This window comes from Bombus huntii, chromosome 3 (genome assembly GCF_024542735.1).
Source record: "Bombus huntii isolate Logan2020A chromosome 3, iyBomHunt1.1, whole genome shotgun sequence".
Taxonomy (NCBI): domain Eukaryota; kingdom Metazoa; phylum Arthropoda; class Insecta; order Hymenoptera; family Apidae; genus Bombus; species Bombus huntii.
The window spans coordinates 12,731,932-12,758,974 of NC_066240.1; the positions used below are offsets into that span (position 1 = coordinate 12,731,932).

General features: G+C 30.6%; 3 protein-coding genes across 4 annotated transcripts; 2 read left to right on the top strand and 1 right to left on the bottom strand.

The window, feature by feature from the left end:
* Positions 1-735: 735 nt before the first annotated feature.
* Positions 736-12,049, bottom strand: LOC126864147 (uncharacterized). The gene is made up of 12 exons (XM_050615156.1): positions 11,727-12,049; positions 11,282-11,439; positions 5,746-5,865; positions 5,423-5,532; positions 4,691-4,834; positions 4,398-4,610; positions 4,126-4,320; positions 3,864-4,035; positions 3,673-3,787; positions 3,381-3,512; positions 2,711-2,752; positions 736-2,135 (listed from the first exon to the last, which is right to left on the bottom strand). Exons 4-12 carry the CDS (start codon positions 5,518-5,520, stop codon positions 2,089-2,091), a joined length of 1,158 nt encoding a protein of 385 aa, XP_050471113.1. The 5' UTR covers positions 5,521-5,532; positions 5,746-5,865; positions 11,282-11,439; positions 11,727-12,049; the 3' UTR covers positions 736-2,088.
* LOC126864145 (serine/threonine-protein kinase polo) lies at positions 5,872-9,332 on the top strand. Its single transcript, XM_050615153.1, has 6 exons — positions 5,872-6,712; positions 7,123-7,347; positions 7,443-7,660; positions 7,737-8,032; positions 8,125-8,421; positions 8,696-9,332. Exons 1-6 carry the CDS (start codon positions 6,620-6,622, stop codon positions 9,106-9,108), a joined length of 1,542 nt encoding a protein of 513 aa, XP_050471110.1. The 5' UTR covers positions 5,872-6,619; the 3' UTR covers positions 9,109-9,332.
* LOC126864142 (ATP-binding cassette sub-family C member 4-like) lies at positions 10,621-26,976 on the top strand. Of its 2 annotated transcripts, XM_050615146.1 has the most exons (13): positions 10,621-11,109; positions 15,700-16,248; positions 19,027-19,137; positions 19,221-19,355; positions 19,825-20,029; positions 20,427-20,649; positions 20,916-21,572; positions 21,768-22,273; positions 22,350-22,631; positions 23,341-23,570; positions 23,642-24,953; positions 25,039-25,341; positions 25,491-26,976. In XM_050615146.1, exons 2-13 carry the CDS (start codon positions 16,175-16,177, stop codon positions 25,629-25,631), a joined length of 4,179 nt encoding a protein of 1,392 aa, XP_050471103.1. In that variant the 5' UTR covers positions 10,621-11,109; positions 15,700-16,174; the 3' UTR covers positions 25,632-26,976. The 2 variants fall into 2 exon arrangements, with proteins under 2 accessions (XP_050471103.1, XP_050471104.1); XM_050615147.1 differs by lacking the exons at positions 10,621-11,109; positions 19,825-20,029 and having other exon boundaries at positions 16,211-16,248.
* The last annotated feature ends 67 nt before the right edge of the window (positions 26,977-27,043 follow it).

Below are 27,043 nucleotides of genomic sequence, written 5' to 3' on the forward strand. Positions count from 1 at the left end.
GTGCACCACAAAGAAGATCAAACGCTATTTATTACAGGTCAATCGCTTAGAAAAATCAAACAAAGACATTCTAATTAATGAAAGATACTATATGATATACTCTAACAGAAAAAACAATACTTTCTAAGTTTCGTTTATGTGATACCTGATGCCATCGGACATTAATAACATTTATCATATCAGTCGTCATTTATTCATATAATATCGTATTGCTATTTGAATTGGTATTCTCCTTGCTGGTAACAGAGGGAAGGTACTCTCTCTTTCTTTCATTCTGTTCCCTAAGTATCTCAGGTTGTTGTTACGCCTGTGAAATAAACTCAGTTTTTGTCAATTTTTTTGTTATATGTCTAGAACTGTCCATTAATACTGTTATTATATATAGATATATATATATATATTGATAATATACTTCATTTTGAATATAAAATATCCTTTGAATAAACTATATACAATAAAATAAAAAAGAATAATAATTCCATTCAGTTTTTTCATGTACAAAAAATTTGCTTTTCAAAAGATTATTGATTTTAACAAAAGTTTCATACCTACGTTATGTTATAAGAATACACTGTATTCTTTTCAGTTGAACTACTATTTTTAATGTATATGTGGTTTTCTAAGGCAGTTGCTGGTTTCCCCCTTTTCATTGGTAAATGTTCTTTGTAATTCAGTCCATATAGTCTTTCATATTAAAGGTGAGGAAATAATAAACGTGAAAAATATTACTGATTATTTTTATGGTTCTTTGTTTCAAAGTTTCTTTTCATTTTGGTTGTTATTACTCTAGTTCTTACAATATTAAATTGATTCACTATCACTATACCAGTGACATGCGATGATAACTTTTAACATAGTTTAGACAATTTCATTGCAATTTATAATAATAAACAGAATATAAAACCACATCACCTGCCCTATATAATTACTCTATATTTTAATATACACAATTGGTTGGGACAAATGTTTCGTACTCATATACATCGAGCCTTGAATAGATACATTGTTTCTTGATTCCATATAAATATTTATCTTTTTTCTTTTAATTATTAATATGTCGTTTTGATTGTCTCTGCCGGTGTGACATTTCAATATACAATTACTACTTATATAACTATTAAAACAAACTCCTAAAATTATAGTTAAATTTTCTAACATTTTTCATTTGATATTTCAAAAACAAAAAAATTTTTTTGTCACCTCTAAGCAGAGCATTTTACACATAATTCACACAAAAATTGAGCTCCATAAATTAAAAATATATGTAGGTATATGTGTATATACGAAATGAAATGTCGCAACAGTAAGACTGATTCATTATATTATAAATTTGTTACCTGTAGAAATATTGTCAGAATGAAAAATTCACATTATTAAACGCATAAAACAGGGGCGGTATATTTTGATACAAGATTCTTTTTCATCACTTCATAGTTAAATGTAAAACAAAATACACCATAATATACAATTGTTTTCTTTCTTTTTTCTTCACGCAGAATGATAAGATATTCATTTGTCTACACCTAATATTCTGTTAATGTTATTGAGCTTTATGTTTTTCTGTGTTCACAATGATCAACCAATTAATGACTTTACAAATAAGGTAAATATTTTTATCCTTAATAATTACAATTTTATATTTTAGAATCGCAGGTTGATTTTTAAGATAAAGAAAAAGGAAAATGAACTGTACATCAACTAAACTTAATCCTAAAGCAATATTGTTAGCCAAGTATGACAAAAGTAGAATGCTATACTATTAAGTCAAGTATAAAACGCTCATGTTACTTATACTTCCTTTTTTAAATTGTAATTAAACAATCGTTTGCACTTAATGCGCAATTTAATGAGCTTCCCATGCGCGCGACAAAGATAGAAAATCACATTCATTTAAATCCTTTTCTATCGTTTTACTTTCTTCATTTCAATGTAAAAGTCTCTTCTCGACGAATTATTAATTACAGAACAGTTCATGACAAATGATATTTGTCCAACTTTTTCACGCGCTAGGAACGATTTCTTTGTTTTTTTAAATTTGGAAAAGAAATAATATCTAAATGTGTAAAATTAAATAGTTGCATGTGTAATTTAATAACGTCGCTGAGACTGGGCGTTTTGGTAACCAGCACTGCCACCTGTAAACAACCATAGCTCCTCCGTTCAATCATCTTTTTAAGTATACAGTTTTGTTTTTTTAAATCTGATTCTGTACTTAATTTTATATTATATACAACATTAATCGTCATATAAAATTGAGGAATATGCATATATTATTCGCCTACTTTCATCGGGGGCATCTTTCACTTTTTTTTATCACTACTATTCATTATGTTAACTCTGTTTTAAATTGTACAAAAAACAAATCGCACAGTATCTGCACTTGCCACTTCGTTTGATAGTTATTATTTATTACCGAAATTATGATTTATCGTTATATTCGTATCTGTTTCTAGAAATGTATAAAAAACAATCCTGCCCTATAATCTTTTACTTCCTCAAATTAATATTAATCCATTTTAAATTTATTTATATGAATTGAAAAATTCACAATGGAACTTCGTTTTCAGTGTCTTTCAAGTATTCGGTTTATTTAACAAATATGATCGTTTTCTTAACGGTATGTTTAAACTCGGTTCTAAGTATTTTGTACTTTATTAAACATTGCCTTTCAGAAATTAAAAAGCTCGTCTGAATTGTATATTGTACTTACCATAATCTTGTTTTCCATATACACCATCTTGACTCGAGTAATCTGCAAGTATAATAAATATGAATTACAAATTGCTGATTAACGATACTGCTTTGAGTAATGTAGATGTGACTCAGACGAGAAAAATCTGTAACTCATTAAATTTAAAGGTTCAACTATTTACCTACGTCAAAATGAATTTCGTAAATTATTAAGATCTTTTTGTTCAGGTACAGTATCATTCTGGAATGAAGAATAGCAGGAGGCAGTGTTGGAGTGCTGGTATCCAGATGAAAATATTCATAATATCCACATTTTTCTTCACCTTACCAATTTCTATTCTCACTTTCTTTTTAATAGGAGTAGTTATGAAACGCAACTCTTGATTTCAAACAACAAGTTTAAGGAAAGAAGTGAAACCAAATCTATTCTTATGTAACAAAAAAAGGAAAAAAGAAAAAAGAAGAAAATTAAAACAAAAAGAGAAATTTCAGTTTCTTTATAATTAAACGTTTCTCGTCTGAATCGATTGATATTTGAGCATAACAAGTGCTAATAATTAAAAACTATAAGGACAAGGCATTATCGATTACTGATTTCCCCTCCTTCGTTCGTTCTCTTTTCTTCAGATGAAACAGAGGAGAAGATAAATACGTGTTGTAAAATGTGGTGTCCAACGGAAAAAACTAACCATAAAGTTGCGTCGAGTAACCACCCCTGTTGCTCATAGAAGTGGCATTAGAAGTTCGGTCATCGTAAGGGTTAACAGTGGCATAACCTGCACCCCCACCCCCTGCTGCCACTGCCTCCTGCTGGTAATTGGCTGTGCACGCAGTATATTACATTAATTACACCATCACATTAACAGGAATATTGCCCTCTATCTCATTTGCGTAACAGACTTTTAGTTGTTCTGTTCTTCAACTTCAATGAAAATATTTAAGCTATAAAACAATTCATATCATACTATCATATATACTAACCTGATGGTGGTGCTTTGCCATAGCTATAAGGATCACCAGCACTGAAAGCTCCTGTAGCTGGTACAGTAGGGGCTCCACCGTACCTACTATCAGTAGCTGCTGAAGGTGGATATCCCTGAAGAAAATTATATACATTATTTAGAAATTCCCCACTCCTCTTAATTTTGAATGTATAATATGAGTTAGCTTACAGCTGTTTGACCATAATCTGGCGGTTGCTGATAACTCTCGTAACTTTGATATGAAGATTGAGGATAATTTTGCGATCCGTAACCACCACCGTATCCTACCGCCTGTTGCTGTTGTGGTTGCTGCTGTCCTCCACCATAAGCATTACTGGCACCTCCTCCATATCCACCTTGACTGTCCCAACAATATTTCGATAAAAAAATAATAAAATCGTACACTTTTACTAGAACAACATTTTCTGAGCTAATTAAAAATAATAATTACCTCGGTGGTTGAGTTGCATAACCATTCGCAGATTGTGAAGATGGCTGATCAAATCTTGGCCTTTTTGAAGGTCCGCTCGAACCTGGTGGTCCACCTCCTCTTTTCGATGGGCCACCGCCACCTCGTCCACTACCTCCTCTACTCCCACGATCTCCAAAACCTCTACCACCTGGACCACCTCTACCAGATCCTCCCCTGAAAATATATAAAAGTTGAATTATATGGTTTTTTGTACGTATAACTTTAAATTCAAAATAAATTAAATATTTTACCTAGATCCCCCTCTGCTGCCTCTATCCATTCCCCGTCCACGGAAATTACTACTACCACCACGATTGTCACCTCTACCAAAATCACCTCTTCCTCTACCTCGGAAACCACTGCTTCCACCTCCCCTACTGCCACCACGTGGTGGTCCTCCCATTCCTGGTGGTGGTGGTCCACCACCTCCTGGACCACTAGACATTCCTGGTTCTGGTGGACCTCTGATATAACAGTATAAATACATTTAAAAAAAAAAATACAATAAGGTAATTAAATGAAAAATAACTTCATATATAAATACCCAGGAGGAAAATGTCCACCGCGGCCACCTCTTCCAGGAGGACCACCTCTGCCTCTCATTCCAGGTGGTCCACCTCTCATTCCACCTCCAGGTCCACTAGCTCGGCCACCTCTCATCATACCACCTCCTCTAGGAGGGCCACCCCTATTGAACATCAAAAACATAATAGAATGTTACAATTTATTTAAAAAGTAAATTAAAGAATATAAATACATCATGTTATATGTCTCTCATAAAAGCAAAAGAGTATAAGTCAGAATCATTAGTTCTGCAAAGTAACACTTCTAATATTTCAGATGCAATGCAAGATCAAATGTTAAATTTTGCATATACTATTAGAACCTTAGGTAAAAATGTAAGAAAAAAGGGAAATTGACTTGTATTATTAGAATCACAAGCAAAAGACAGCAAGAGTATCTGTTTTGTTTAACATTTGACTTATACCCTTTTAATTGCCCATCAGAGATATAATATATCCATAGAAGTTTCCTATAATATGTTTTTAAATAGTTTCATGTATTACAATATTTGAGCCTTATGGAAGCCACACTGATCAATTCCATAAATTAGGAAATATAAGGAGAATATAATACTGAAACATTACTTTGTAATATTAACGTTGAAATTGAGAAATTTGGAGGAAAAATTTAGAAATTAGATAGTGAGAGGTTCATTCACAGGTTATATACATTTCATATAAGTAAAGTTGATAGCAAATATATACACACGTACCTTCCCCTGTCTCCAAAACCTCCGCGTCCTCTCATAGGGCCGCCTGGTCCACCACGTCCTCCACGAAATCCACCTCTACTGGTTGGCGCACCTTCCATTTAACAGTATATCTAAAATTGAGTAATTGAGTAAAATTCAGTAAAATTTCTCCATAAGCGACAGTCTTCATTGATTACACCATAGACGCTACTCAATATTTTCAATATGAGTCACGAGGTTTTTTTCAATCACAACGATTTCTCTAATATATAGAAAGTGGTAAATAAATTGTAAAAAAAATTCTAATAAAATGCACGTTACATTTCTACTAAAAATATACTTACATTTCACTTATCGTTAAAGAATCCGTTCATAGATGCTAAACGCGCCAACCTTAGACAAGCCAATAACGAAAATGGATGCCGGTTGCCGGAAAAAGAAGCATCGACCACTCCACTGCAATACTATTGTACTGACATTACCGGATATCCTTTTCATTACGATGCGTTCTTATGTAGAATCTTATGTTAAGAATTTCACCGAAGAAAATATTTAATTTAACTTGAATTTAATTCAATTTGACATAAATATAAATTTTTGTTCTTATAATCTTTATTTAAAATTTTTGTCATTAATTTTCTCTTTTTTAGAATAGTAAATGTAAAATTTCAAGATTATTATACGTAATTATTGAACATTTTAAATGTCATATTCTATTTATGTTGTTATATATTATGTTGTTTTATATTCAATAACTTTTCAATGTGCTTTTTAAAATTAATAACAAATTTGTTATTTAATTTTTATATTAATGAATTTATTATTTATGATAATTAATCCATATTTAAAATATGTTTAATTATTCGAAAGCAAATCTTAAAGTTAAGTAGAATATTAAATATTTTTGTTAAAGAAAAATGAACAGCAATCAATTTTATAGAAACATAATTTAACGTTACTATAGGTATAGTAACAAGTACCCATGTACAGTTGGTCATGTGCTCAGGAAACGCGGGATTGGTTAAAGTATTGAGATTTAAATATTGAAATCCGTTGCTTGTCTTCCGCATGACAAAAACAGGAAAATTTGTATTTGAGAAGGAAGTTATCGCTGAGTATATTTTTTTAGTGGAACGTACAACTAACGTGAGCATTATTAATCAGAACACGACGTTTCTTGTAATATACTGCACAATCCAGCGAAAAAGATAGTACAAAATGTCAAAAGATGAGAAAGAATGCGTTATTCCTGACGTGATATACGACGTAAACTCGGGAAAAAGTTATATCAAGGGACGATTTTTTGGAAAAGTTAGTAATATCTTCCTACAGTAAATCTTTCTATTTTTTGTCTTGGAAATTTCATAATAATTAAACATTTTTAACTTTGGGATTTTTCTAATCAGACAATTTTTCGTTCAGTATGTGCTAACTGTTAGTATGTGTTACTTTCTTCCACAAGTTTTGTGAAATTCTTGGTAAAATATGTAGTATAATTAACCAACAATTTTATTATTCTTATTTTATTATATATTAACATTAATTTTATTAACTGCATAAAACAAATTTTTGGATGATTTTGGTTTAAATTTGCTGTATTATATAAAATTGTGTAACATAATAAGTTACTGTATCATACATTTTTGTATGTCCTTTATGCTTTACAATTTTAGTCCTTTTACTTAGTATTTTTCTATATTTTATACATTTTTTTATTGTAGGGTGGTTTTGCAAAATGTTACGAAATCAGAGAATCAAAGTCACATCGTGTATTTGCTGGGAAAATTGTGCCAAAATCACAAATCACAAAGAGCAATCATAGAGAAAAAATGACGCAAGAGATTTCAATTCATCAAACTTTGAACCATAAAAATATTGTTGGCTTTTATGGTTTTTTTGACGATCCACAGAATGTATATATAATTTTGGAGCTGTGCAGAAAAAGGGTAAATATTCTATATAAGATAAATATAAGGACAAACATATAAATAATCTATTTATTAGACTTTTTTCAAAATGAAATGACAATTGTACTTTTTAGTCAATGATGGAATTACATAAACGTAGAAAAGCACTAACAGAATGTGAAACGAGATATTACATGAAGCAAATTTTAGATGGTGTAAATTACTTGCACCAAAATAAAATAATTCACAGAGATCTAAAATTAGGTAACTTGTTTTTAAGCGATGATCTGCAGGTTAAGATCGGTGATTTTGGTTTGGCTACCAGACTAGAGCATGAAGGAGAACGTAAAAAGTAACTGTTTTGTTTATTTTAGTATATATCTTAACATTTAATGTAATAGAAAAATTAACTTTGATTTCATTAATAGAACACTGTGTGGAACACCTAATTATATAGCACCAGAAATTTTAACTAAAGTTGGACATTCTTATGAAGTTGACATATGGAGCATTGGATGCATTATGTACACTTTACTTGTGGGAAAACCTCCATTTGAAACATCGAGTTTAAGGGAAACCTACGCTAGAATAAAACAAGTCCAATACAAAATTCCTAATTATATTGGTACAGTTGCGATGAGCATGATCTCTAATATGTTACAAGGAAATCCATCCAAACGCCCTTCCATAACAAAATTAATTAAAGATCCATTTTTTTCTTCTGGTAAGTAACATCAAGTTTTGTCAAAATTATAAATCATTGTCATTATATGTATGAAATATTTTTCACTGATAATCTATTCAATATTGTTATAGGTTTTATGCCACATAGTTTACCACTGTCATGTTTAACAATGGCACCACGCTTAGACCTGCTGGAAATGCATAATCAACGTAAGCCATTATCTGAAATGAATACTAATGTAGGAGGAGAGGGACAAGACTTCGTATTCCGTGTACCTAACAGTCCGGCGCGTAAAACGAAGCCTGCGGATGCAATAAACGAAGTCCAAAAACTGAATCTTGATATTAAAAAGATGCTTCAGACATTGAGAGAGCAGTTGAGTGCTGTATTAAAGTCTAAACCATGTAGAGAGACAACTTCGTCAACAGGTACCGTCATCCAGGGATTAAATATTATTATCACGTTTTGCATGGAAATTATCGTTTATACTGACAGAAATTATTTCCTGATGCAGAATATTCAAGACCCTATCAGATATTTATGGAAATCTCAGGCACGAATCACATCTCCCTTTCATTTTCCTATACATTAAAATTAACATTTATTTAAATAATGAAAATATTGTATAAAATAATTGGTCTAATAATTGACAAATATATTTTATGTAATTCGTTCTGTATATATACATGTTTAACTGTATAGATGAAATGACTGACCCTGCTGCGCAACCTGTACTTTGGATAAGCAAATGGGTTGATTACTCGGATAAATATGGATTCGGATACCAACTTTCTGATGATGGTGTGGGTGTAATGTTCAACGATGGGACTCGTTTAATAATGCTGGCTAATTGTTTCAATATCCACTATATAAATCGCGAAGGAGATGAATTGTATTACACAGTCAGAGAATATCCCTCTGAATTAGATAAGAAAATGAGGCTAATGAACTTCTTCTTAAAGTACATGAAAGAACATTTGATGAAAGCTGGAAGCTCTGTTGCTGTGAAACCATGCGATGCGATGTCTAGGATACCTTATATGCATCAGTGGTTTAGGACACAGAGTGCTGTAGTTATGCAATTGACTAATGGAACAGTACAGGTAAGTAACTAAACATTTTAAGTCATATCTCTGTTTAAGTTTCGAATTTTCGAATGTAATACAAAATATTTAATTTATAACATTTCACTTTCAGATAAATTTCCTAGACCATACAAAAATTATTATGTGTCCATTAATGGCAGCTGTTACGTATATAGACACAGAGAAAAATTTCAAAACTTATAGATTCCAAACTATACAAGAAAACGGATGTTGTAAAGGTTTGGCTAAAAATTTAGCGTACGCCTACGAAAAGCTTCTATTAATGTTATCGAATCCCCAAACTCGATAATCATAGCTTGAAGCCAATCGATTTAGGGAATGAACAATTCTGATACACAGTATATTTTAGAACTACTATGTCCTTCTTTTTTAGTAAAGATAATGTCTTCATATTTAGCGATTAACAAATACGACTAATTAGTTATTTTATTTTTATTTTATTTTATAGAAATATATTGAAATTTTGCTAGGTGTTTATATTATAACATCCAAACAAAACATATACAGATCATGCAAACAACTTATCTATTAGGGGATTTTTTCTTATAGCTAAAGTAAGCCTTCGTAATTTTTATATTAATGTGGACAATTAAATTATGGTTATAGTCCTTTTTGTAATAATTTGTATTTTGACAATTTTATGAATGAACAAACATTTAAATTTAAGTATTTTGCCACGATATTCGTTACTCCATATACGTACCAAGAATAATAAAACATTAGCTGGTCAATATTGTTTTGATGGAGTAGTGCAATTTAACATTTGTCTATTTTTATAATGTGGAAGGAAAAATGAATGGCCTAATCTTCAGTGATATTCCAAGTCATACATATTCCAACAACAAATCTTTTTCACCCCATTTTCATCAGACCAAAGTTAGGTCTACTGATGTGTGTATAGAGTGTGTCTGCGCGTCTTGCACACCATTGAAAACGTATTGAAATTTCTGATTCTCTTGATTTTGCAAGAGCAACGTACAAATTATTTTTTAATTGTAAAATTTGGGTGCGGCACTTAAGGAATTGTAAAATGAAATGTGAAATAGAATGTCAAAACGAATAACAATATTTATATAAGACTTAAATTCATATTCTAAATATTACTTTAACAAGATATATGGAAATAAGAAAGGAACGAATATATACAAATGTACATACATGCATACAAACATCTCATGGCACTATACCCAATACATATCATATAAGCATTTATTGTATTAAATAATAAATTATATCGATAGTATTATTTTTGTAAGTAGCTTATGACATCGTTTTGAAAATAAAATAAAGTGTTTCCATTCTTAAACTTGTTGAATTTCAAATTTCGCAGCCGTCAATTAAAATTAAAACAGGTCTGAATTAGGTTAGGCTAGATAATATCCTTACACATGTAAGTATATATGTACATACACACACTTTTTATAATTTTTATTACAACTGTATAGATTTATCCCTATTGCAAATTTTCAATTAAAAATTGTAATGAAAATAAAAATTGAAATCTTTCAGGTTCCATAATATATATATTAACATTTAAATAAAAAATATAAAAAAGTAAATTTCTGGATAAAATCAAAATGAGGTTGAAATGCTTAAAATCTACCATCTATTTTAAAGGAAAATATTACATAATAGAAAGGATATTTTTTAGTTAAACAATTTCCAATCCACATAGAAGTATAATTATGTCATACATTCTAATTAAAGTACAAAAATAATGGAAAATAACAAGGAGAATGGTACACGCTATTATCAAGGAAATGTACACAAGCCTATTATATTGACAAATGACAGCTAAATGCAGTGGTGTGTTGCGTATACGTCACAGAACGAAGAGGTAAAGGCAAGCAAAGGAAAGTCAAGCAAGAATTGTATTCAGTAGTGGCGCAGGCTTTGCGCTAACCACGCGTATGTTGTTTTGGTTCGTTCAAGTTCGTAACTCGATCCAATTTGTAGAATGTGACACACATCGGTAACGTTTCCTCGTTGGGTAGAAGACAAACGGTACAGGTACAGAAATTGAGTAAAAGCACTTATTGGACGTATTTCGTATACGTATATTTCATTCGACTATTTTCGATCGAAGTACCTCTTTGAATCATAACTATTGTATACATCGTATGAACGAAATGCTGCCATGTTAACATCAAGGCTACTACGTACAAAGTAAAGGCATTCTTACCCCTTAAGCTGAAAATATCTTCGTTTAACAGAATTGATGTCTTTTGAAAAAATAATCTTGGAATCAGTTACACTCATTAGATATCGGTAACTAAAAGACAAGTTGGCGTGTGATGAAAACCACGTGTTTTCCGCGAAATTCTTTAACGAGCATGCGTCCTAGAAATATAACGTTAATTTATATAACGTCATAAGTAGATTGTGGGTTTTTAACAGTTTTATATTTTTATAAACAGAACTAAAGAAATGGAATTTAAACAGACATGTCCTTCATCTATTATAATATATATTCTACTTAGGATATTTTATATATTGTTGTATATTATATGCATCCTGTGCAATTTTGCTCTTTTAGATTTCTTACACATGCGTAAGAATCCGTACTCTAGGCGATAGAATTATATGACTTCTAAGAAACCGGAAAATTTGACTTGTCTTTTACAAACCTACAATGTTGACGAGTTGTTGATTGGCTATATATGTAGTAGTTCTTATACGTATTAAATCAAATTGAAAGGAATAGTGATATATCAGGCTGAACATTACGCATCACGTGCCGTACACAATTGACCCTTTCTCAGCTTCTCTCTGTCTCGATAACAATTTTGCTTGCCATCATTTAATGCGACCATTAGCCTGACTACGTTATACAACTAGAAGGCATCCGCCGCTTACGATTAATAACAATAATAATACGAGAAATGATTATTTTTAGACGACGACAACGGCTGGAAAAATTATCATCTTTGTGAAAACATTCGCTGAAATATTTATTGAAAGTTATTTCGTATCGTAATTCTTTTTATGCATTTTCGTGGTGTTGTTTCGTCCTAACAACTTGTCGAGTTGACTTTTTGTTGCATAACGCCTTTCAATTGTTCTCGATGAACCTTCGTGTTTCATTTCAACAATCATTAATTAATTTATATTTTTGTGATATCATTGTCACTGTTTGTTAAAAACACTTTTTTTTTAAGTTTGGAAATATATTTGTATGGAAATATACATGGAAACAATATTATGACATTAAGATTGTTATTTAGAAGTTCCAAAAATAATTAATCATTTATTTGATATCTTGCGGTTATAATTTAACTATCATTTCACATTCAACTCATGGCTTCTCATTCTGCATAAATTTGATTGCATAAATTAGCCAAAATCTTCAAGATGATGGGGTATAATGGTCCGTTTACCTTCGCCCTAAGTTGTTTTACGACACGTTGTGTACACATCCGCATATATAACGTAGAATTGAGAATTTCAGCCTTAACTTTGCTGACGGAGCGTCATCTGTCTTTTTCTCCTTGTTCTAAAAGCAACAATTACGAAACAAGATTTTCTATGTTTTAATTTGACACGAATAATAATTTCTAGGGTTTTTAAAAATTAGTATTGCATATCATAAACCATTACGAAATTGTAAAGTCGTATTCTGCACTGATAACACGTAAAATCTCAGAAAGTTTATGGAACTGATAAGAATACAATAAATCTCTTGGTATAGTTATTGTGTCAAATTATTGCTGATTTATTGCATTTCTTGGAAGAAGGTTTTAAAAGAAAATAATGTGCATATATGTACTATAGAAATATTACTTTTTTTCAATAACGTAATATGTATATGTAATTTTCTTTTTTTATTTATTCCTATTTTGGAAATATTTCCTATTTTGGATAGATTATGTAAAATTATATAAGTAGGAATCCCTAAAGATTAAACAGTAGACATATCAAATTTTCTGCTGAATAACCATGACGAATACACTCTATTCGCGTGGTAACCTTGCGTATCGTGAACCAGAGAGACGAATTTATACTTAATATGTACTTTACCTTGTAAATATGGATACACAAAATAAATAAAATTAGCATTTTAGAAATCACCTTTTTTGTATTTTCGTACATCTGTTATAAGTAGAGTGCGGATATTTATGTAAATTCATATTTTTACAAATATAATACAAAATATGGAATCTAGATAGACAATTGTTTCATTGTTCTATCTATAATATATCAAAATATTATAACAACTAATTTTGTATATTTTTTAATATTATATGTATTCTCTAGATTTTTGCGCGTTTAAATTCCTTATAAATGCATAAACATTAACAATTTAGTCATAAGTACACGAGGATTTTCTGATCTCAAACTTTAAATGATGGTTGAAATTAGAATTATTCACATAACATCAATTAGAAGACATTTAACATTGATATTATTGAAATATTTATTTAGAAACTATTATTATTTCAAATAAATTTAGCCGAGATCTAGTTCAACTACACAAATATTTTCAACTACATACACTGAATTAGATATTGAGTCATGAATAACAAAGATGACTGACATCATTCTTGTCATTATGTTTAACTACATACATGTCTGATATGTATCGACGTCAATAGTCATACAATTAGTTAAATAACAAACACTTATTTGAAAAAAGAATTTCTACAAATTTCTAAATAATTATAAGTATCTTTTATTTCCTGTACTTCGTGTTTTATGTTATTGAAACAATGTTGACAATGTTAGCTCATTATCTTCCCATGTACATATTCATTATCTATATAATGTATTATACATAGTTACATTAATTTCTATCTCTTCGATTGGACAATATTATACTACATGAACAGCTACACTACGCTGGTGAAATTAAAAACGCGTCAGCAAGTTACAACACATTACCCAACTTATTAGAATTTAGCACATCGCTTTAACGCGATTAATGAATTTTAATTAGATCGCAACGCATTTATAAGATTCAATTCTATAGTATTTTATGAGTAGAGACAAGTCCAAGGTGATGCATTAATAACGTATTAAATACATTACATATTTAGAAAATAATAATGCATTAGGTGCAGTAAATACATAAGTATATTAATTTATTAAGTTATTACATTTATTTTATTAAGTTATATCAAGTGAGTTGTTATTCTGAGTTATTGAAATACAAAAATTTATTAAAATACATATATTACAAAAGTACGTTACACAAATCAAAAATATAAAAAGAATTTTCATAATTCGAAGAAGATAGTATTTATATCATAGTGATATAAAATACTTTGATTTACCTTTAATACTTTATAATTAATATGTGTAATATTAATATTTATAATATTTCAAAATTTCGGCAAATCGTAGCGTAATCTATAATTGCAATATGGGTTCGGTAAAATTCTATAATGTGACTCAAATAAAAACAATGAGTTGCAAGTGAAGTGGTACATTAATGTATTTTTGATTATCAAATAATTGCTGCATATATGATACAATCAGAACGACGAATAACTGGTTTTTATATATGCATGCATAACTTAACGTTTTTGGTAATCTGATAATCCGTTAGGTTATGTACATTAGTAACAGGAGAATATAAATGTATCGAATCACATTTTCTTCGAGTTATAAGTCGAATTTATTGATTTTTACATTTTAATTGCACTTGCTTCATTACCCAAACGACCTTGTATCTTAGATAATGATTATTTTTATTAAACTAATTCTGGTAATAATATATTTGTAATGTGCACACTGTAATAATAGATGTATTTAATAAACACAGTGAACAAAATATGAACGAAGTATTTATGAGATTCCATTATATTGATCTATTTCATTCCATTTGCCTAGTTTTACTCATTTATAATTTATTATCTGATATTCATTCGTAATATAAGTGGATTGATATAAGTCAGTTCGCTGCTAGCTTCCATAAAATAGTATTCTCCATTTATTATTATAAAAAAATTGATCATATTATCTTCAAGTAATAAAAACGTATCCTGATAGAGAACAAAATTATAACTTTATCAATTATGAAATTAAAGAGGGGATACATTTAAAAGTTAAAATACACGAACGTGAGTTCATATTCTTAGTATTTTGACTTGCAACATTATGATTTTCAATCGATCATATATAATAGTGATCTCTTAGCATATATTTTAATAAATCCATTGGACAGTTCATATTTGGCTTATAAATGATTTCCAGATACGTTCAAACAATCCGTGTATCGATCAATGTATCAATAGTAGATATTAAGATGCTTGTGTATGAAAACGATTAATTTGAAAAATATTCTAATTTTAACTTCGTAGAACTTAGCATGTGCAAGATAAGAAATTATCCAATTTCGTATTGTTGCCTTTGATCGAAAAACTTTTGAATAACATATATATATATATATATGTCGGGGTGACGTATATATATATTTATACAGTCATCGAATAGTAAGATCAAATGCAGATGTGTAACACATCGTTTAGAAGTCAAAAACATCGTTACAATCTTCCAGCCACTGTTTGATTAGTGACGAAGCAAGTATCGAGATAAGGAGACGAAACGAACACATGTAAGGAATTCGTCCAGATACATGATCTCTTTCTGTCTTAAATACAGGTGTTCGATCCAGACGTGCCTTGTTCTTCTCCACGATACAGTTTCACGCGAAATCAAGAGAACTTCGATGAGAACTATCGTTCTGGATATCTACATCGGATTTGGCTAACAAGATTTATCGGTCAAGTATTTCCACAACATTATCGTAAATTTATTGATCACTATCTTTAAGATTCTTCGAGAGTTTTTATCGTATCTTATTGTGTCTGTATTGTGTCAATTTTTAAATCATTGCCCAATCAGTGAGCAATTAATCTAGCCTCTAAGAAGGTCCTTAAACAGATAAGCTACTTGAACGATAAGAACGTGTCATTCTGAGGAGATCTTTTCAATTTTTGATCGTGTGACTTTGATTTCGATGCGAGTGCTCGCGATTCGTTTTCTTCCTCGTAAAATCGGTCAACAGTTGAATAGCTATCGATTAGTGATCAAAGGATCGATTTGAAAGACGAGTTAATGCAGCATACGAAGAAAGATGGACTCGAGCAATTCAAAATCGAAACCAAATCCGCGGGTGAAGGCCAGCTTGCTGTCGGTGTTGTTTTGGTGGTAAGTTTCGTACGATTATAAGTTTGCGATATTAATTAATGACAAAAATATATTACATATACATTGGCATATGAAAATATTCCATCGCTTGTAGAAACATTCTATGAACATGTTATCTGTAACAAGACCGACGACCATAACCATATTGGTGAAATTTGAAATAAATCTGAAGATGTATATAGAAATTACAATATATTTAGTATAAATTCATACATAATTTCGCAGTGATCACTAAAGTACTTGAACAATCAATTATCCGTCATGTTAATGTCTCCATATTCAGTAAATATCATTTTTAACGTTTATCACGTGCTTAAGATAATTGTACATGCTTATGTATATTCTTCTTTTTACTAAATGTATATTTGCAGTAATTAATCTTGTAACTTCAGTTGTTTTTCATATACACTTTCAGATTGGTGTGAAATTTGCCGTCATATAATCATTAAGTCAATATAATAATGACAGTCATGCCTCATTACAGTGACGAAATTTCAAAATGTACAATGTATACATAAGAATTTTCTATGCTAAGTATTCAAGAAGTAACTGAGTCACTGTACATATGTACATATCAGTTATTTATTATTAAAAAATTAGGTTGTCCCAAAAGTTCCTTTCGCTTTATAAGGAAATAATAGATGAAATGGATCATTGGGATCAGTGGATCCATTTTGAAATGCACTATACATAATTCAATAGAATAATCTAAAACAAAAAATATTGTGCATCTATTATTTTCTTATAAAGCGAAAGAAACTATTGGACAACCTAATATATATTTTATACGTAGATTATTAATTGACAAAAATAGAAGAATACAGAATAAGAATATACACAGTGCCTGAAATCTTGGTTAGGGCCGTAAGAAGAAACTTTGAATGAGGAATCAATGTATTTTCTACAGAATGTTGAAATAATACTTTATATATCTATTACATTTTTGCTTTTTCCTCTTTTTTATTTTACTGCAATAATAATTAATATTTGCAATTTTTCTACTTGTAGATGAAGTCATATGCAGTCATTTTTTAATACGTAGAAGTTTAAAATATCAAATAAAATTGTAAGTGAGCCTGGAGCCAAAGAGTTATCAGTTAATACCATGTAAAATAATGAGTGATCGCCAATATGCTAGCAATACCAATTCTTGATAAGTTAAATTTACAACATCGGAAGTTCGCTTTATCTTGGCCTGAACTATACCCATTGAGACAAGCAATATTTTTTTGCCCTATACTCGTTCCGCAATCCAAAAGTAGGCTGGAGCGATGAACTCTTAACGTATTTCGAATATCTGATAAAAATGTACAACCGTTTCATATACCGTTCGAAAATAATATTTCTGAAAAGAAAAGATTTTCCACCTCTTGCCTTCATTCCAATTTAGTAAAAATAAATTGAATTTCTAATAGGAAAATTCAATTCAAACCTTTTATTCAATTGATTAAATATAAATTGTATATGTAATATAGAATATTCCAATTGTGTTATCCGACACAGGATTAGACAGATAAAGAAATCACAAGGCAAGGTGTTAAACGATACGAGCTTGAAATAGTAGAAGAAGAAATAATTAATACTACATTAATTTTCAAATTTCAATTTAAATTCGAAGTATCCTTATTGAAAAATATTCAAGTAGAGAAAACTTTTAATAATATGAGTATTTAACTTCAATCGTTTGAATAGCTTTCGCAAGATGGCTCAAGCATATTTCAGGAAGGAAAATAAATACACAGTTGTTTGTCACTAATCGCGTCACGCATCGTGATTTTACGTTTGCAAAATTGCTTTTCCGTTTACTTCCATCGTCGCGAGTCATGAAAACTCTTAGTCCTGTTATGGTCCTTAAATTTTTATGTCTCTTTAAAATACTTTTAATTTCTTAACAAAATTGTAACCTTAAAATTAAAACGAGAAGTCACGTACGTTGTTAACTATTCTTTCATATTTTCCTCAAACTCTACCTCAACAAGTCTTTAACGATAAGAAAATATGATCGAGCCGAAAATGACTAAAAAATGTAGCAAAATTAATTTCATCTTCGAGATTTCAAACAACACTTCGACTATTCTTATTTGACGACGGGTGTTTATGCAAATTGCTATTTTCGCGAATACTATAATTTAAAAAATGGAACTTAAGTAGGGATGTGTTACATTTACTAAATATTATAACGTGTATTATAATATATATATATATTATATATTATATATATTATATTTAATATATACATAATATATAATATATAATTTAATATATATATTATATATATTATATTTAATATATACATAATATATAATATATAATTTAATATATATATTATATATATATTTAATATATATAATATATAATTTAATATATATATAATTATAATATATATTATAAATATATATTATATTGTATATTATATATTATAATATATATATATATATATATATATATATATATATATATATATATATATATATATATATATATATATATATATATATATATATATTACTAGTGTAGTACAGTATTAGAAAATATATATTTTTTTAAATATATTTAATATAATTAATATATATAATACATAATTAATATTAATACGATAATTAATGATATTTTGGAGTAGATTGGTTGTGCGAGGTGTTAGCCTTTATTAGGTGAACGTACCCAAACTGTATGATCATCGTCGCATCTAACTATCAATTGCGTAGAGCATCCCGTTAAATATAATTGCTCGTTTCTCCATACATGTGTATGTTACCCATTGTATTTAATGATACACAGGTGGACGATAGACTTGTTCAAGACCGGCTACAGAAAGGTTCTACAAACGGAAGATTTGTATAGTCCTTTGAAAACCGATAAGTCAAATTACCTTGGAGATCGATTAGAAAAGTTTGTACAATTCAATAATTAATTATTATTTGATTTTACGAAAAAATAATCAGTGCTTAAGTTATGAGATGTATGATTTTCAGACGATGGAAAATCGAGTTAGAAAATTCGAGGAAACACAAAAGGAATGCCAGCCTGTTGAGAGCTATCTTTCGTACCTTTTTATGGGAGTACACCGTACTTGCTTTGATGCAGATATTAAACGAATTTTTCCTTCGGTATATCTTTTGTTTTCTATTTTATTGTACTTGGTATTTTCAATTAGGAGTATTGTTTGTACTTGATAATCTTCTTTTTTTTGGGTAGAAAATTATTTTCATGAAAAGGAAAGAATTGGAAATAATAGTTAGTAATATTTCTATTATTAGTAGTAATATTTCTATATATAGATAATACTGAGTGCAAATTATTCATGTAATAATAATTACACTATTTTCTTTTATTGTGACCACAGATTTTATCTCGTGTTGTAACTAACGTTTCTCTTATCGTTTCTTGGGATTACTTTCGTGAACGGAATTCTGACGATATGTATCTAAAAACATTGATAAATGTCTAGCTTTATCTATTTAAAGAAAATTTTTAATTCTAACCAGATCCAATATCGATCTCTGATCATAATGCAAGAAAATGTTGTACCTATTTCAATATCCTTACACGATTATGATGTCTTGTATCCGTTTGAAGATTAGGGACACCGATGCTTCTGGGTGGGCTTCTGCGTTACTTCAAAAAGAACACGACCGAAACTTATGAAACTGCGTTACTATACGCGGGTGGAATTTGTATAGCAACAGCTATAAATGTAATCGCTCTCAATCAAGTGGTTTTCGGCGCGTTTCATGTTGGCGCGAGAATTAGGGTCGCTACTTGTTCTGTAGTATATCGGAAGGTAATACAGGAAATGTAATCAGCAGTGAGGCTTTACTTTCAAAGACTACTTATCTCAGTTAAATAATAAAATTGTATCGCGCGTGTATTTTTGAAGTGTTACAATGTCAAACTAGTGTTTCAGAAGAAGCGAGAAACTATTTGGAAGCTTACAAAAAATCATTTATATTAAACACATAATGTTGGAAAGATGAATACTCTAGGATCTAGAAAATGGTTAAATATTTTTGTAATCATCTCTTCTTAGTTCTTCAAATCCATTTTTAACGCTGTTAATGTTCTTGTAGCATAGGATTGAATTATCTCGAATTGTGATACTTTTGAAATACATGCGCGATATGAAACCTTTACTAACCATTGCGTGTATAAAACGACAATATCAATGTATTTGTTTTTAGGCGTTACGGCTTAGCAAAACAGCGCTTGGTGAAACGGCACCAGGGAAAGTGGTCAATTTGGTGGCCAATGATGTGAATAGATTTGATCTCGTTTCCATTTTCATACATCATATGTGGTCTGCACCACTTTCTACGTTAATTATAGCGTACTTTCTTTATATCGAAGCGGGATACGCTGGATTAATTGGTATCGCTGCGGTTTTCGTTGTTGTACCGATTCAATGTGAGTTTCTGGCAATGATGATTCCATTATCAAGCTGGAAAAGCTCGAGCTCTTGCACTTGTAAAATATTACATAGTTTACTTACGATATTTTGTAAAATATTCTATTCATGAAAGTAATCTATTAATTAAGACATTCTGCTCTATTAATTAATTATTTTTCTTGTAAACATGCAAGCGCAAGGCCTTGAATTAGATACTAGTAAAGCTATAAGCTTTAAAATTTATGAAATATTATATACCTTCAATGTGAAATTTATATTTTAGCATATACGGGAAAGCTGTCCTCCAAGTTTCGATTACAGACTGCCATGAAAACTGATGAGAGAGTTCGTTTAATGGACGAAATTATATCAGGAGTTCAGGTCATTAAGATGTATGCATGGGAAAAACCATTCTGTGCTTTAATTGAAACTGCCCGTAAATTAGAATTGCAAGTGGTGACTAAAAGTGCTTATATCCGAGGCATCTACATGACCTTCAACTTGTTCACTACAAGAATGGCCCTCTTTTGTACTTTAATTAGTATGCTCCTATTTGGCGATGAATTATCAATCGATAAAGTATTCGTTTTTTCTTCCTATTTTAATATTCTGGCGCATACTATGTCTGGAATGTTTGTACGGGGTTTTGCTGAAATTGCCGAATGCTTGGTGGCTGTGAGAAGATTACAACACTTTTTGATGTACGAGGAATTTCAAGACAGTGGCCATATTTTAAGCAACTTTACAACTAGCATTAATGGTAGCATCAATAGCATTTCAAAGTATGCTTCCAACAAAACTTCGAAGCCCGATATACCATATATCGATGATGAAATAGACGGTTATGAGAATCTGGATGATTCTTCAGAAAAAAGAAGACACAATGGTTTAGTGGTTGTTGCTAGCGACTTGCTTAAGAATACGGCGAATATGATAGGGGGTAAACATTTGATATATTGTGTATAGACTGCGGATGTTTGTGCAAATATAAGCACTATACTTTGGGTATTTTATGCATTTTTGTGCATTATGTATATTTTGTGCGTTTTTGCACATTAAATTTGTCATAAATGCTTCCGCAGTCTAGTGATATGGAATACAAAAGCATTTTTTTAAAATATTTGTTTTCTTATAGAAAAGAAATCTTTTCCAACAATGAATCAGGAAACATACGCAGTAAAAATGAGCCACTTAACGGCTAAATGGGAAGCAAGTCAATCTGAAAACACTCTTGAAGATGTAAATCTTGAAATACAAAAAGGAAAGATATACGCCATAATAGGTATGGTCGGAGCCGGAAAGAGTTCGTTCCTGTCCGCTATTCTTGGAGAAATAGAAGTAACTGGAGGTCACGTGAAAGTGAATGGAAGTCTGAGCTATGCTGGACAAGAAGCTTGGGTCTTTGGATCCACTGTTAGGCAAAATATTCTTTTTGGACAACCTTATGATCGTCAATTATATCAGAAGGTTGTGAAAGCTTGTTCTCTTCAAAGAGATTTTAAGCAATTCCCCCAAGGAGATCAAACAGTTGTCGGAGAAAGAGGTAGTTCTTTGTCAGGAGGACAGAAAGCTAGGATTAATTTAGCTAGATCTTTATATAGACAGGCGGATATTTATTTACTAGATGATCCACTGAGTGCTGTGAGTATTTTAAAAGAAATGATTACATTTTAAAATAATTTAAGTGAAAAGATGTATATTATTTTATAAATTTTAGGTTGACACCCATGTCAGCAAACATTTATTTGAAGAATGTATACAAAGATATTTAGCTGGAAAAACGCGGATTTTGGCTACTCACCAGTTGCAGTATGTGAAAAATGTGGATGCTATTATACTTATAGAGCAAGGAAAAGTCACGGTATTTTCCCAATTTCAAGACTTACTAAGTCAACGACCAGAGTATGCGGAATTGCTAGCAGCGGAATCAGAATCTATCGAGGATAGCTCTTTAGAGAAGAGTAGTATGAAAAGACAATTTTCATCATCAAGCACTAGAGTAAGATTATTTTATTAGATGAAGGTGCCGAATAGTTACCTCCTCACCGATTTCGATGCCCTTGAAATATTTTGTTATGGTCACCATTAATTGAACAACTTTTTCCTATATGGAATATCGGATGGTCGGGTTTAGTTTTTGAGTTAAAGACAAAACATGTTTGGTATCATTTATATACTTCCTTGCTATATTTTATACAAAATTGTGCACGAGATATTATAGTTATTGCCTGTGTATATGTGTGTGTGTGTCCAAATTATAACTGTCCACCATTATCGGCATTGCCCACGTGGCTCGCTTACTTGGGCCGTCACCATTTAAGTAGAATTCAGTGACTGGAATTTTTATTTATTTTTTTTTTTCATTATTCATGCATCAATGATCATAGTGATTAAATAGAGATTAAATATCTTCATAGTGATGAAGATATTTAAAAAAATCCCGTTAAGATTCATGAGGAGGTAACACGTCGACAACTTCACGCAAAATATATGATACCAAACATATGTATAACTTCTATGTATAACTGGAAGACTAAAGTCGACCACCCGTTATATGTATAGGAGAAAGTTGTTCAGAATGATGACCTTAGCGACATATTTCAAGGGCATTGAAATCGGTGAGGAGCTAATTACCCAGTACCTTGACCTTTTATTTTTTACAGCTGTGTAATCTTTCGTGAAATATATTAATAGATTTATTGCAATAGAGTCGAACTCCGGAAGCAAGTAGTGGAGGAACAGACGACGAAGAAGAAGACGAAAATTCTGAGAAATTTAACGATGGTTTAGAAGGAACCTCTCGTGGTGTAGTCAAAGGACCAATATTCATTAAGTACTTCCAAACTGGTGCCAATTTATGCCTAGCCTGTACGGTACTCCTATTGTTTATATGTACACAGTTTACGGCTAGTCTCAACGATTATTTTGTTCCTATTTTGTAAGTATCAACAAACATTGGGGCGATTTCTATTGCTTTAAGATATCATTTTATAAAATAAATATTTTCAGAGTAAATGAAGAAGAAACACGACATTATTACATTGCACAAGCTAAGTTAAACGCTACCAATAATACCTCGATCGAAAACCTCGATATTTCCTCTATGTATAATAGCATGTACGTTTATACCGCTATTATCGTTGGATTATTTTGCATTGGTATTACTAGATCATTAACCTTCTATAAAGTGTGCATATTATGCAGTCAAAAGTTGCACGATATGGCGTTTAGTGCCTTAATTAGAACAGGCATGAGGTTCTTTGATACGAATCCTAGTGGCCGAATTCTCAATAGATTTTCTAAAGACATGGGAGCCATTGATGAATTGTTACCAAAGGCTATACTTGATGCTGGTCAAATATGCATGATGATGTTTGGGTCTTTAGCAGTATCATGTATAATCAATCCTCTTTTCTTAATTCCTATAGTATTTTTGGGTACTGTCTTTTATTGGATAAGGAAGGTATTTTTGAGGACTAGCAAGAACATTAAAAGAATGGAGGGTATGACTCGATCCCCTGTGTTTACTCATTTAAACGCTACTTTAAATGGATTGAGTACCATAAGAGCATACTGTGCACAGGATATATTAAGAAAAGAATTTGACAAACTGCAAGATGTCCATACTTCCACAGTTTACATGTATATAGTGGCGAGCACTGGCTTTGGATTCTCGTTGGACGTATTTTGCTTCGTCTTCACATCTCTAGTTATTTTCAGTTTCCTCTTATTGCAACAATCATTTTCTGGTGGAGAGGTAGGCTTGGCCATCACGCAGGTAATGGCCATGACAGGAATGATTCAGTGGGGAATGAGACAGAATGCTGAAGTGGCAAACCAGATGATGTCTGTGGAACGTGTGTTAGAGTATACGCAAATTGTGCCTGAACCGAATTTACGTGACAGGGGAAAGTTTGCCAAGAAAATCGAGAAGCAACTTCCGCTACCTGCTAATGCACCAAAGAATTGGCCAACAGATGGAATGATCAGGTTCAGAAACGTTTATTTGAAATACGTAGAGGATGATCCTCCAGTATTAAAAGGACTGAATCTCGTCATTAATCCTGGAGAAAAGATAGGTATAGTGGGAAGAACAGGAGCTGGAAAATCATCCTTAATATCAGCTCTGTTTAGACTAGCCAAAATTGAAGGTGTCATAGAAATCGATGGTATAGACACTGGGTCCATTTGTTTAGAAGATTTACGACGTAATATATCGATCATTCCCCAAGATCCAGTTCTATTCTCTGGTACCTTAAGACGTAATTTGGATCCTTTCAACGAATTTACGGATAAAGCTCTTTGGGAAGTACTTGATGAGGTAAATTGTTGTACTCAATCTGTCTTTCTTTTCTTCTTTTTTTATAGATAAGGGCTTTAACAATCTCTTTTATCATATTATAAAGGTAGAACTGAAGGATGCTGTAATTACTGCTGGAACAGGCTTGGAAAGCCGTGTTTTGGATAGGGGCAGTAACTATAGTGTAGGTCAAAGACAGTTGGTTTGTTTAGCAAGAGCTATATTAAGAAATAATAAAATACTTATGCTCGATGAAGCTACAGCCAATGTGGATCCACAAACAGATGCCCTGATCCAGCATACAATACGAAAGAAATTTGCCAAATGCACTGTTCTTACCATTGCCCATAGGTTAAATACTATCATGGATAGCAATAAGGTTTTAGTCATGGATAAAGGACGCATGGCTGTAAGTAGAATTTATTATTTATCTACTTAGCTTTAAATATGATCTGATATTGGTCATTTAATTAGCTTTAATACATTAATATGTTAAATAATTAAGCTATTCTGCATAAAAAGTAATCAATTATAAAAAAATAATATTTTAATTTGCAGGAATATGATCATCCTCATATACTATTACAAAACAATTACAGTCAATTCAAATCACTAGTTAAAGAAAGTGATCGTGCTATGTACGATCAATTAGTGAAAGTAGCAAAACAATCTTACATTGGCATATACGGAAAACGATGATTATTAAATAACAGCTTGATCATGAAAAAGGGTTTGCAGCAATATGTAAACAACTCCAATATATGAATTGTGTTTATTTTAAGAGAAAGGAAAGAATAGCTGTTACATCCAAAGATGCAAAAGTTTATTACTAAAAGTATTATTTAGCTATGAATTTTATCACGTTTCAAAATGTATTTTGATTGTGATTGATTTTGAATTGAGATTAGAAGTTATTACTTAATGCTGGAAACTATTATTTTTATTGTAGCAGTTCTTTTAATTACCAAGCGATAGGGCTTGTGCAATACGCAAATCACGTTTTTAATTTTAATCCTACCAAGTATTATTACAAGCGTATACAATGTAGTTATATAATTAATATAATATAATATAATATAATATACTCGCGTATATCATATCCGAGGAAGCATATTTTTATATCTCTCTGTACGCAAATTATTGCGATTGTTATTCCAAGAGCTTTCTTATACAACGAAAACTTTCTTGCAGATTTTTATGCAAACTCATATTTCTACGAATACAACTAAAGAAACGAAATCTAAATAGAAATTTTGTTCACCTTCTAAATATTATACCAAAAAATTTCCTTTGGAAATTTTATGTATTTGTATACGTTAAAGTTTGTCATAAATGCATGAAAATCGGTAAAGTACTTACATAAATAGAACGCTGCTGCGCGGCGTATCAAACTTACAAATATCAATAAATGTACTTCATTCTTGTACTTCATACTTTACATATTTATATTATGTTTTACATCATGAAAAATTTTATAATATATGCCGTATGCAATAGGAAAAAAAAAAGGAAAGGAAGTAAATGAATTTTCGATAATTTTGGACGTTTGCATAGATACCAAAATTAAACATTTAAGTTAGCAATAAGAATCAAGATTTTTTAAAATATTATTTTTATCATTGTAAGTGAAAATGCAACGTTTATAGTACTTTTCTACACAAAGTTAATACTATATATATATATATATAATATTAGTAATTATATAATATAGTTATATATATAATTATATATATAATTATAGTAATATATATATATGTTATTATGATCTTATTATGTACTATAAGTGCAAAATATACCATAACTACATGTACTACAGTATATTGTTATGATAGAGATCGAGAATTGATTAATCTATTATGTATACAGTGCTCGATAAATCCGTCGATAAATTGATAAGATCGATCGAATAAAGAATATATTCGTGAGAATTATACAGCGATACAGTGTTCATTGTAATTTGCTATATATTTTCGAAAATTATATTGTTATATTTTTTATGTATACATAAATTATATCTAACTGTAAATAAAAGTCTTTACTTTTATACCTTAATGGAAATAATTCATAGTACTTACCAGTTCACGTGTATTAGATGGCAGTTCTATTCGTTT